General features: G+C 39.1%; 1 protein-coding gene across 1 annotated transcript in view; it reads left to right on the top strand.

The window, feature by feature from the left end:
* The window catches only part of LOC114637713 (calpastatin-like), a 108,763-nt gene that overhangs the window by 70,310 nt on the left and 26,903 nt on the right, over nt 1-11,550 (top strand). Inside the window, exons 13-21 of the mRNA XM_028785985.1 lie at nt 522-560; nt 1,113-1,199; nt 1,301-1,390; nt 2,721-2,822; nt 5,929-6,012; nt 7,067-7,114; nt 7,796-7,891; nt 8,852-8,947; nt 11,263-11,364. Of these exons, the coding sequence (XP_028641818.1) occupies nt 522-560; nt 1,113-1,199; nt 1,301-1,390; nt 2,721-2,822; nt 5,929-6,012; nt 7,067-7,114; nt 7,796-7,891; nt 8,852-8,947; nt 11,263-11,364 (744 nt within the window). The remainder of the gene's footprint in view (nt 1-521; nt 561-1,112; nt 1,200-1,300; nt 1,391-2,720; nt 2,823-5,928; nt 6,013-7,066; nt 7,115-7,795; nt 7,892-8,851; nt 8,948-11,262; nt 11,365-11,550) is intronic.

Raw genomic sequence — 11,550 nt, 5'->3', positions numbered from 1 at the left:
CTGTGTGTTACTACTGAGAAGTACTCTCTGTGTGTTACTACTGAGAAATACTCTCTGTGTGTTAGCCTTTGAAACTTCTTTGACAATGTACTATAGACTGGATGGTTTAACTAAGAGAAATACATTGTCTGGTGTTTATGGAAATCAAAATTAGTGTGTGGCTCCTGCAAAGAGCTCAGAGGGGTAGCTCTCTTCTATGCCTGTCGACTAGGCTGGTAGACAGGTGTCTTCTCCCTGGGTTCTTTCACATCACCTTTTCTCTTTGTTTTCCTCTGGGCCCAAATTGGTTCTCTTCATAAGGATATTAGTTCTATTATATAAAGATTCCCACTAATGACCTTCTTTAATGAATTCCTTATATTAGAGATCCTATATCCACATAAATTACCATTCTAGGGTTCTTCAGGACTTCAGCACGTGAGTGGGAGAATACACAATTTAGCTCATCATAGACTGAGAATACATTTTGTCAATCAGAAGAATTAATTTTTCCTTCTTAACTTCTTCCATTTTTGTTTCAGAAAAATGAAGGGATCACAGGACCTCTTCCAGACTCTCCTGTGAGTTTATATGGATGTCTTTTAAGATCTGTATCAACACTGTGTTCTTTGTTAGGGGACAAAGAACTACCAGTACCAAATTGGGTTTGGTGGAACAGTTATGCAGAAAGCTGAGTTTAAGGTCAGCCTGGATAATTTATACCCTGTCTCAAATTAAAAAGTAAGCCAGGCCTATGTCTCAGATATCTTGGTGGCAGAGTACTTGCCTAGTGTGCATGAGACTCTGGGTTCAATCTCTAAGACCAAGAAAACACAAATGAAAAAATCCTATCAAAGGATGGTAGTAGGCATGGGGCTATTCCTCTGTCCTTGGCCATTTATAATATGGAGGTGAAGAAATAGGATAGAAGGTTATAGTGAATACTAATAATTGTTAGTAGTATGAGCTCATATAGCCACATGTAACTCCTTTGGAAGAGAGAAAAGGAGGAAGAGAACCTACCCCTTCCAGACATGACTTGTTGCATTAACATTTCTTATTTGGCATCTGAGGAATGCAAAGATTGTTTCTTTGCTGGACTCTCAGGTGTTACCTTGTGCTCTTTTCTCTAGAAACCTCTGGGGACTGACCATGCGATAGATGCCTTGTCATCTGACTTCACCTGTAGTTCTCCAACTGGAAAGCAAACTGAGAAAGAGGTATTGATTTCAGTTCTATTCGGAAGGACTTTGTAATAAAGTATCTTGGCTGTAAAAAGAAAGCTTTAGTTCTGTTTGTCATAATTGTATTTTATTTTTAGAAGTTTACTGGGGAAATGTTCAAAGCTCAGTCTGCAGGAGTGACCAGAAGTGCTCTTCCCCCACAGGAGAAGAAAAGGAAGGTGGAAGAGGTACTTATTTACTTAAATAGCCAGGGCTTATATGACAGCAGGTACTTTCTTGGGTTTGCTTATTTATGAATGCTTCTAAAGCATAGCCTTTATTCTAGTCATACAAGACAGTTGTAAATCAGGACCTATGCCATGTGGCTCAGTAGCAATTCTACCCTAGATATTTCTCTCTCCCTCTCTTCCTCCCTCCCTCTTTCCCTCCTTCCTTCCCTCCCTCTCCCCCTTCCCCAGCTCCCTTTCCCTCTCCCTTCTTTTTCTCTCTCCCTCTCACCCCCTCTCTCTTTCTTGTCCTTTCTCTCTCTATTTCCCGGTAGGTCTGGGTCAGTTGGTCTGTCTGTCTCTCTGTCTCATGTCTCCACATAGACACAGCTTTTTGCTTCCTGCCCCCCCCAACCAGCCCCTGGCAAAATAAACCTTTTGCCCTAGACCTGTTGCATGGAGTGTTTTCTTGGTGGCATACCCTTGGTATACACCCCCACTCACACCTACGTCTGCCACCAGTTTATCCTAACAAAGACCATCTCATTTTCTAACACATAAGAGACACTATTCAGACTATGAAATCTTAGACTTGAAGCTTCCTAAAGAGAGCTTTATAAGTCACTACTGGGAAGTCAGCACAACTACTTCTGTCTGCCTCTTGTAAAAGCAACCAGCTATAACCTAGTTCTCAGTCTTCAAATTTGATCCTGCAGTTCCAGGCTGGATGTGGGCGTATACACCCTGTGAATGGTGCTGATAATGTTAAGGACCATTTCTATCAGGGCTGCCTCTACTCTGTCCTGCTGGCGTGAACAGTTTATCTGTAGGACTGAGGGAACTGTAGGGAGCACCACACCCTGAGAGTGGGAGTTCTCATAGACACTGTGCCTTTAGCTTCTCACTTACCTGAGCTTGGCTGTTTTGCTGAAGGGTGGGGCTTTCAGAAGATGCTTTACTAATACAGTTTTTAAAAACAGAAGAAATGTTGTGCAAGTTTACTTGCTTTCAGCTTTAATTTTGATAAAGGTCTTTTATAATATCATTACTATAATCATATATCTTACTTGCCAAATAAAAGTTGAAGTGTGCCCAATAGCTGTTGCTATAGGAATGGGTTTGGTATCTTAGACCAAGTTTTCATTTGTCAGTAAGTTCTTTTTCTGTCCTCTTTAAATTTTCTAAAAAGTGTTTCCTCCATATAATAATTTCCCAATCCACAATTCATCTTCTGTATTTAAAATGCATATTTTACAAACAAGCAAGTAGATAATGTAGATAATCCAAGCTCTAAATGGTTTTGTTGTTTTGTATTTTTTTTTTAATGCACAGACTTTTTCATTTTTAACAGGGGGTCATGAGTGATCAAGCCCTTCAGGCTCTGTCTGATTCACTGGGCACCCGGCAGCCAGATCCTCAGAGCCACCTTAACCAAGCTGAGCAAGTCAAAGAGGTAATGATTTTTTTTTAATTCATATTCAAAGCCTGTTAGTCTACAGCTCATAGCTGAGCACTGGCACATGAGTAGAATTCTTATACATTGTTAGAATTGAAAATGAACTAGTCTTTATTTTCCTTCCCTTTCAGACTAAATGCAGGTGTTTATTGCTACGGAATGAGCAACCTGGACAGATGTTTAAGTGTTTATGTAAAGCATCTGCTACGTCAATATGTGGAAAGTGAGGGTGGAGGGGTGGCTCAGTAGTCATTCACTGACCTGACCTATGCAATGACCTGGGTCAGAATCTAGTACTTGACGAATGGAAAACCATTTTGTACAGTATGTTAGCGTACATCTGAGATTATAGAACTAGGGAGACTGAGGCAGGAGGATTGTAAACATGTTTTAGAACAGTGTGGGCTACATGAAACCTTGTCAGATGAAAAGGGAAATGGTGGGAGGGGGGAGAAGAAAAAGAAACACCACCCTTGACAAAGCAAAGGAGGCATCTAAGCAAGGTAACTGTTGTAGTATAGTGAGAACCTGTAAGATTTGATGTTTCTAGGTATTGGGAATTTGTATTTTCAGGAGAGCTTATGGAGGCAAATGATTATAGAAGAGTGGAATGAGGCTTCTTTTGTTTAACTATAGGGACGAAGGTTGAAAAAAAATTGTCTTAGGTTAAAATAAACTGAAGAGTTGAATAACACTCTACCACTTGCTTACTGGAGCTCATGCACACTTAGACCATGTTTGTCTCATACCCTCCACTCCCCTAGCAAGCCCTTGGAAGCTTGCCACTGGTATAGAAGTATAATATTAAGTTATGATTTTTCTATACTTTTTCGAATCAGTTCTCCTAGGAAAAGAGAAAGGACAGAAATAAGTTGCCTGTGTGTGACAAGACAGGAATCCTAGAAGGAGATGGATAGACAACCAAAGGCTTTAGGAGTACTACTCAATCAGATTAGAGGAAGGAATGTAGCAAACAGCATTGTCACAATGCCCATGACTGTTGTCACTTCCTGTTTAGGGTTGTCAGGGAAGTGCAGTCTTCCTGACTTCCATGAACTCTGCCTGAGTCTGAATTGGCCCAGGTCTACTATGGGCCAGTTTCTGTCTTCTACTTTCTGGGAGGGCTCACCTGCTGCAGTTTGGCATGAGAAACTTCATGAGGGTGAACGTAAGGGAGCTGGAGAAACAATCCCTGTCCTCCAGGACCATGTGATATGCTCAGAAGAAAGGGAACATGGGTCCAAAGATCATGAGGTGCACATTACTCAGAGGCTGCTGTTTCTAAAGAGCGGGTCTTGGTGGAGCTCTGGGTATGGCCAGCAGGCCAGGCTGAAGTGGTGTTTTCATCAGCTGGGAGCTATAGATTTCAGGATTGCCTTAGGCTTTTTATAGATAATTAGAGTAATTTAATAAGACAATATATGTGGAGAGAGAAAGTATAAAACTGGTCCAAGTTTCAGTACAGTCTAACTCATTGATTCACTAACCCACAGGAATAGGTGGGAAAAGTGACCTAAAAGTAACTCATTTCACAGCATTCTTAATCTCATTACTTTATGTGGTATGCATGAGAATGTGTTCACTGTCCTCTAGAAACCAGTGAGTACTAGTAAACTAATAAAGTAACGTTCTATTTTTTTTTGTCATGCAGGCTTTCCCCTATTCCTAAATTATAACTGCTTCCTAAAAAGATCTTTCAGTTCTCTAAGTGTTTGAACTAATTTGTGGAATCTGGGGTGGTCATTCATAGTGAGTAGACTGGTGTTTTGCTAAGGCTCCCAAAGTCCTCCTTCTAGAAGTCCTTGGCCACCACAGGCCCTCTACCCCTTACTAGGGAGCACTTGTACAAACTATGGAAATTTCCAGAGGAGAGACCCAAGCTCACTTCAAGTGTTATATCATATGATAAAATAAACATTTATTTTAATAATAATTATATCTTTTAAGTCACACCCTATTTTTACATATTATGTTTACTTGGTCTAATATGTTTGCAATTTGTTCTTTTTGGTATCTATGAAATTGAAATACAAATCAAAGAGGTAACAGAAAGGGTTCAGCTGTGTGTGTATCTGTCACTGCCCATAGCCCAAAAGTAAGAGTCTTCCTGTGCCATTGATATTAATGGTGTTTCCTTATGGCACACCTCCCAGTTTTGGACAATATTGCTGCATATCAGAACCTTATGGGCAGCAATAGAGTAAAACCTGAAATTCAAAAAGAAACAAAGTCCTTTCTATTCTAAATAAAATAAAACTCTAGTCCCAGAACAGGAAACAGTGCCTGGCTGATTAAAATTGCTTAATAATTTTAAAAAATTAATGGAAAGTATAGTCCAGTTCTGAGGTTGAGGTAGAGAGTGAAACAGTGGGTTGTCAGAATTTGCTTAAATTGCAACATCTGTCTTGTGTTCTAAGTCCTTGCCTTGAAGTAGATCCAAATCTTTACACATGGAATTTTAAGGACTCACCTGCACATTTTATTGCAAGTGTTGTAGAAGAGAATTAGTAGTTTACTGTAGAGCTACTTATTTATAATATATTGATTTGCTCCTGGTTCACTGACCTTACAATATAAGGTCAACAATATCCTTGCTGTTATTGGAAGGAGTCCTTTATAAATTTCTAAAACCTATTCTCCATGAAGAAGCCATATCTGTGACTCTCTGCTTCTCCCATTTCTGAATTGGATGAGAAAATTGGATATGATTTTTTCTTCCTTCTTAGATAACCACCCTGTTGGGGCAAAATAAATGGAAGCTAATAAAGTAATTGCAGCTAATTTCTGTGCTGTGCTTTCTGTCCTCCAAGGAGCCTTTATTTACTTTGATAAGCCTTCAAAGTCAATGAGCTAAGGAAAGATTATTAGCCAGAGAGGTAACATTCTCAAAAATACCATAGCTTCCTAAGGCCTAGACCAAGCAGGGTGTCTCAGCATTTCTGCTCACAACTGCTCTCCAGTATTATGTTTTGTGGTTTACAAAGCATTCTAAATGCCTTAATCTAATTGTGTACTTTTTTATAGTACATGAAGTAGGTGACATCAATCTATATCACATTCATTATTTAATTGCGGCTTTTTTTTCCCTCTCCATTTTCATCAGGCAAAAGCAAAAGAAGAAAAGCAGGAGAAGTGTGGTGAAGATGAGAACACAGTCCCGGCTGAGTACAGGTTAAAACCAGCCAAGGTAAATTCTCTGCATGCTAAGCAGCACAGGTATGGTGAAGGCAAGGACACAGTCCTGGCTGGGTACAGGTTAAAGCCAGACATAGTAAACGCTCTTCATAGCAGCACACGTATCTGTAGTCATGCTTATGGCATACCTTTCCTTGACACTGGAGACAGCTTTGGCTATCCCACTTCTGATATCAACTCTGAAGAAGCTAGACCCATTTTCTTGGCTTTCTGCTTTTAAGGTATTAATCGCCTCAGTGATGGTTTATCCTTTCATGGCTTCTAAAGTAGTCATTAAAGCTCTCACCTATTTGACTATTTGTGAAGAGGAGAAAACATTCCCTAAATTGTGAAATCTCATGTTCAAAACTAAACAGTATTTAAATTACAAGCATGATATTTATCCCCACTCTGGGTTGGAGAATTGATGCTTTTTCTTTCCTGTTTTGAGACACATTCTCAGGTAGACTTAACTAATCTCAAACTCACTCTGTGGTGGAGACTATTCTTGAACACTTGCTGCTGGCATCACAGGCATGTGCCTGCATACCCAGCTTGGTAGAACTTGATGTTTTTTTTATTTTTTTCATTGAGGATGGGGTAGCCAGATGTCTCAGTGGGTAGAAGGACTTGACACCAAGACTATCTATCTAACTTAGATCCCTGGGTCCTACATGATAGGGAGAGAACTAAATTGGCAAATTGTTCTCTGACCTTCACATGTGTCCCATGTTACATGTGCACTCATACTCACACACACTCTGTCTAAATATTAAAAAAAATTTCATTAACATACATGTGTTATTGTCAATGACCTTTTGTTTGTTTGTTTTATCCTTTTGCCTCACCAATGAACAAATCTCAGCCTACTTACAAATGTTTGATCTTTTGATCAGATTCCTGTTTTGTCACTTCATAAAAATTAAATCTAAAACTCATTTACTCAAGTATAAGAAAAAAATAAGCTTACCTCTCACATCCTGGTTTTGCCTAAAACAAATATAATGGGACCTGAAAGCATTTTTTTTTTATTTTTGTCTTTAATATATTTCTAATTTTATTTACAGGATAAAGATGGAAAACCACTATTACCAGAACCTGAAGAAATGTCTAAGGTTGGAATATAACGTTTTCCTAATACTTAAACATAGCAGAAATATAAGGAGTAATTAAGATCATTTTAAAAGACCATATTTCACATGTAGCCTAGTGCTGAGGAGAACTCTGATAGTAACTATGTGCTGAAGCCTCTGCTCTTTTGCATATATTTTAATGATCCTTTCCCTCATGAATTATTACTAGACTATTAGTTTCTAAGCAGCATTCACCAATGATTAAGAGTTAATGGCAAAAGAGTTTTTACATTCTATTATTTTAGAATTTAATTTAGACTTTGATTTAAGAACAGCATGAACTAATTTATTATTTTTATATTGCCTTAAATATACATTGTTTCCTGTCATGATATCACCAATTAACAGCATTTGTTACTCAACTACTATTTGTTCAACATTTCTCCAAGTGATTTTCACATCTTTTTCTTTCATTTTTAATGAGCCATTGTGTGTATTTAGTATTGATTGCATGAGTACAGGTATGGAATTATTCATTGGTGCATGGGAAATTTCCCAGTAGTTATACCATTGAAGAAAAATAGTTTCTGTGTTCCATCAGCCATTAACTGCCTGAGCTTCTCAAAGAGATATGTTAAAAAAACAAAAAAACACTGTTTCATGATTTTACACAGCAGAGTGTCTTCTAACCTTGCTTTCTTTTTTTTTTTTTTTTTTCCACAGTGTCTGAGTGAGTCGGAGCTGATTGGGGAGCTTTCAGCAGATTTTGGCCAATCCACATATCAAAACAAACCATCTATGGCAGCTGAAAAAATAGAAGTATGCTTATGATAATATGTTTTAGGGTTATTAATGTTCATTTTTAATCTGAGCTGGTTAAATAAAATTGCCACACTTCTCAACCCAGAAACCTTTACTCTTCTTCCTACCTTCATGTCCACCAGAGCCACTCTTTCTGAAGGATGTTTCTAGTCATATGTCCTGCTCTTCGTGAAAGGATTCCATACATGCCACTGCTAATGTACTCTAGCCCTGGCTTACTTTCCACCAGTTCATTCCTGTTTTACCCAACAGGAAGGCTTTGCAAAGAGTGGCATTTTGTTATGTTGCTTTTCCTCCCTTACTCATCCCACTCTTTACTAAAAGGAATTCTCATGGTAGGGTTCTTAGTGTTGTTGTTGTTGTTTGTGTGTGTGTGTGTGTGTCCATGTTAAAGCAATAGTTTAAAAGGTTCTAAGATATATTGGTGCTTCTTCAACCCCAAGATCTATCAGTTTAAAAAGTACAGCCCTGAGGATGACAAGAGCATGCATTGTTAGTGCTCTTTCTCCTGAGTGCTTGGCTAGGAAATCTTTGCAAAACTGTCTGGATTAAAAACATTTGAAAATTACTGGACCCTGCCCCTAGAATTCCTCAGTGTATTCAGGTGATATTCTGAAAATATATTTTCTCACAACATCTCCAGGGACCACTCAGAAACTCCTATTCAGTATCATTTCATACATTTGTGCACATATTTAAGATTTTCAAGATGCTCTCAGATAGCCCTTGAGGTACTATCTATATTAACATGTTCTTCTTTTACACATGTGAAACCAGTCTCCAAGTTCCATTTACAGTCACTGAAAAGTTTTTAACATGTCGTGGTGTGAATATTGTTCAATAAGCATTTAAAGAATCACGCTTATAATTTACATCTAGTGGTGTCTGAGCCACTGTTGTTCAGTTTATTAGTCTGGTAGTCCTAAAGTTATTCAGAGTACTTGCTTTTTTTTTCAGAAAGCTAAGGACACATCCCAAACTCCTGTGGGGGAGACTGTGCCTCAGGCCTCCATGTGCAGTATACAGTCAGCGCCACCCAAACCAGCATCCTTGGTGAGTGATGATGTCCTTAGCATTGAAAGGGCCTTGGGCTCTGTTCTTTCTCCTCTGACTTGCTACTGTTTGTCATCACAATATTATCCCAAGAAAATGAAGCAAAAGTAATGTAGAGTTGCTGTTCATTATCCTTTGGGCTTCAGGGCTGTGCTGGAAATCTCATCTGCACTTAACTTTTAATTCAAGTGCTGTCTCCAATAGTCTATCAATCAGCCCTTTGTCCTGGAATTTGACAGAAATTCCAGTGCCACATGTCTTCCTGGTTCCCATGGTAGAATGCTTACACTCAAATCATGGCTATGACCCTGCCCCTTTCCTCATTGGAGGACAGATTGTTGCATCCCTCTGTCTGGCCTTTGTTGTTTCTTACCTTCTAATTTTTGAATGAAGTGTGATATTTAACTAGTTAAGTCCTTATTTGCTTTTGATCTTTGTGGGTTTTGTCCTGACTCAGGAACCACTGATTCCACACTTACAAAATCTTCTTTTAAGACATGTTTTCCAGATCTTCTATAGTATCTCCTTGTTGTTCATGATGCTAAGGATAGATCTGATCTGGAGATTCGTTACTGCTTCCCAAGCATGCTTTCACTGACCTCCATCTGCTAGTCCATTTGATGTTTATGAGTATACTATAAAGGTTTTATGCTGACCTTGAGAAGTATACCTGTTACCCAGACCCTTACCTGTCATGAGAATGAGAAGTGTGGCCCGGCTCTTGGATGCCTTTCAGCTGTCTACAGATAAGGCCAGACCTCAAGTTATGACACACTTTCAACAGTCCTAAATGGAAAACAGGCAGGGGACATGGGTAAAGGAGCCTTCTCTTGAATAATTTACAACTGCTTCCATGCTGAGGCCAAGATCACACTGAGAAGTGAGAATAGCATTTCCCAGGGAAAACAGTGAGGTTGAAATGTAAAGTACTTGATGTACTTGGGATGTGTTCATTTAGATGCTTGAGAGAACCAGCACCTACATAATGAAAAATTAATGAACACATTAATGTAGGGTGCTTATGTTGCGGGAAATATTAAATAAAATAAAATAAAAGAGCAAGTTTCCAAGCAACACAGGGCATCAACGGGCCATATGGCTCCAGTGGAGTGTTCTCATCTCTGCAAACTCTCTGGCCCAGAACTCCCCAGACATCTCCACTGGACTTGCTAAGTTCCTTTGACAGGTCACTGCCATGCCAGCCCCATACCACCCACCTCTAAGTTAGTTGTCACAATTCCCAGTAACCTGGTAAAATCAAAACTCTAGAAGCTTATAATTAGTCAGAGTTATATATCAATAAATTCTCAATTCACAAGATGCCCACACAATAATTTCAGAGCCAATTGATAATGATATAAGCTGCCCATCTAGATTAGATAAGTTATCCCAATTATTCTATCCCTATATGATATTATAGCTACCTTGGCTATTTAAAGCCACACAGAATTTGAATCGTCCTGTTCATCCTCCATTTTTCTCCTCCTCTTCTCCCGTGTGGATCCCTGTCTCTGCAACTCTTAGTTCTGTCTCCCTTTTCCCTGTCCAATCACAGGTTTCTTGTTGTATTAATATTTAAATTAATTAGAAGGGAAAATCTTGCTACATGCCTATGCAGGTTAAGTGTGGTGTCTTGTTTTCTATCTATGAAAAACATTCTGGTGAGGAAACATTCAACTAAGTTTTAAAAGCCACCGTGGAACAGTTATGACCCTCAGTTTGGAAAGCCAGAACAAAGTCCTGTCTTTTGGACCATACATTGTTTCTTCATTTCCCCTAACATCTCTCACTTGTGCTTCCTGTTCTTTCTTTTAAAGCCAGTGTAGCCAAATCAGGCTTATAACAAGTGAATACATTTCATTATGAAAAACAAGACTCATGTAGGTGGTTCTCATTGTGTAGTGAGGAAAATCAGTAACAAGGAGGAGGATCCTAAGCCAACTGTTAGCCATTATTAACAAGTAGAAGCTCCAGACAACAAATATTTGCCTCCTTCCCTGGGCCTGACCAGGCCCCAAGGCAAAGCCCCTGCCTTCATTCTCTTCTGTCAGCTTCTGTTACTTTCTCTACCTTCATTATTCATCTATCAAAATTCCAGCTAGACCTGGTAACATATTCAACCTATCAACTGCACACACAGTGTTTAATATAACAAACTTGCTTTAATTTTTAATTCTTGATATTTCAAAACATCCATTCTAATCAAATTGATAGCTCAAGATATTAAAGATAATGTAGACTTGAAATAAGTGTGTGCCTTTCTGAATTGATAAGGGTGAGTAACTGCTTAGGCTAATCTACCTGTGTTCTTGCAGAAGGGCTTGGTGCCTGATGATGCTGTAGAAGTCTTGGCTGATAGCCTGGGGACAAGAGAAGCAAATCCAGAATATGATAAGTCTGTGGTGGATAAAGTCAAGGTAATGGCAGCTGAAATGCTTTTACAAAATGACCTATTAACCATCTACTTCGGCCCTACAATTTTGTTTTTAAAAATACATCTGCCGGGCAGTGGTGGCGCACACCTTTAATCCCAGCACTTGGGAGGCAGAGGCAGGTGGATTTCTGAGTTTGAGGCCAGCCTGGTCTACAGAGTGAGTTCCAGG

The sequence above is a fragment of the Grammomys surdaster genome, unplaced genomic scaffold, assembly GCF_004785775.1.
Source record: "Grammomys surdaster isolate TR1022 unplaced genomic scaffold, NIH_TR_1.0 125372, whole genome shotgun sequence".
NCBI lineage: Eukaryota > Metazoa > Chordata > Mammalia > Rodentia > Muridae > Grammomys > Grammomys surdaster.
The sequence above is the reverse complement of the archived record's forward strand: the minus strand, read 5'-3'. Positions and strand labels throughout refer to the sequence as shown.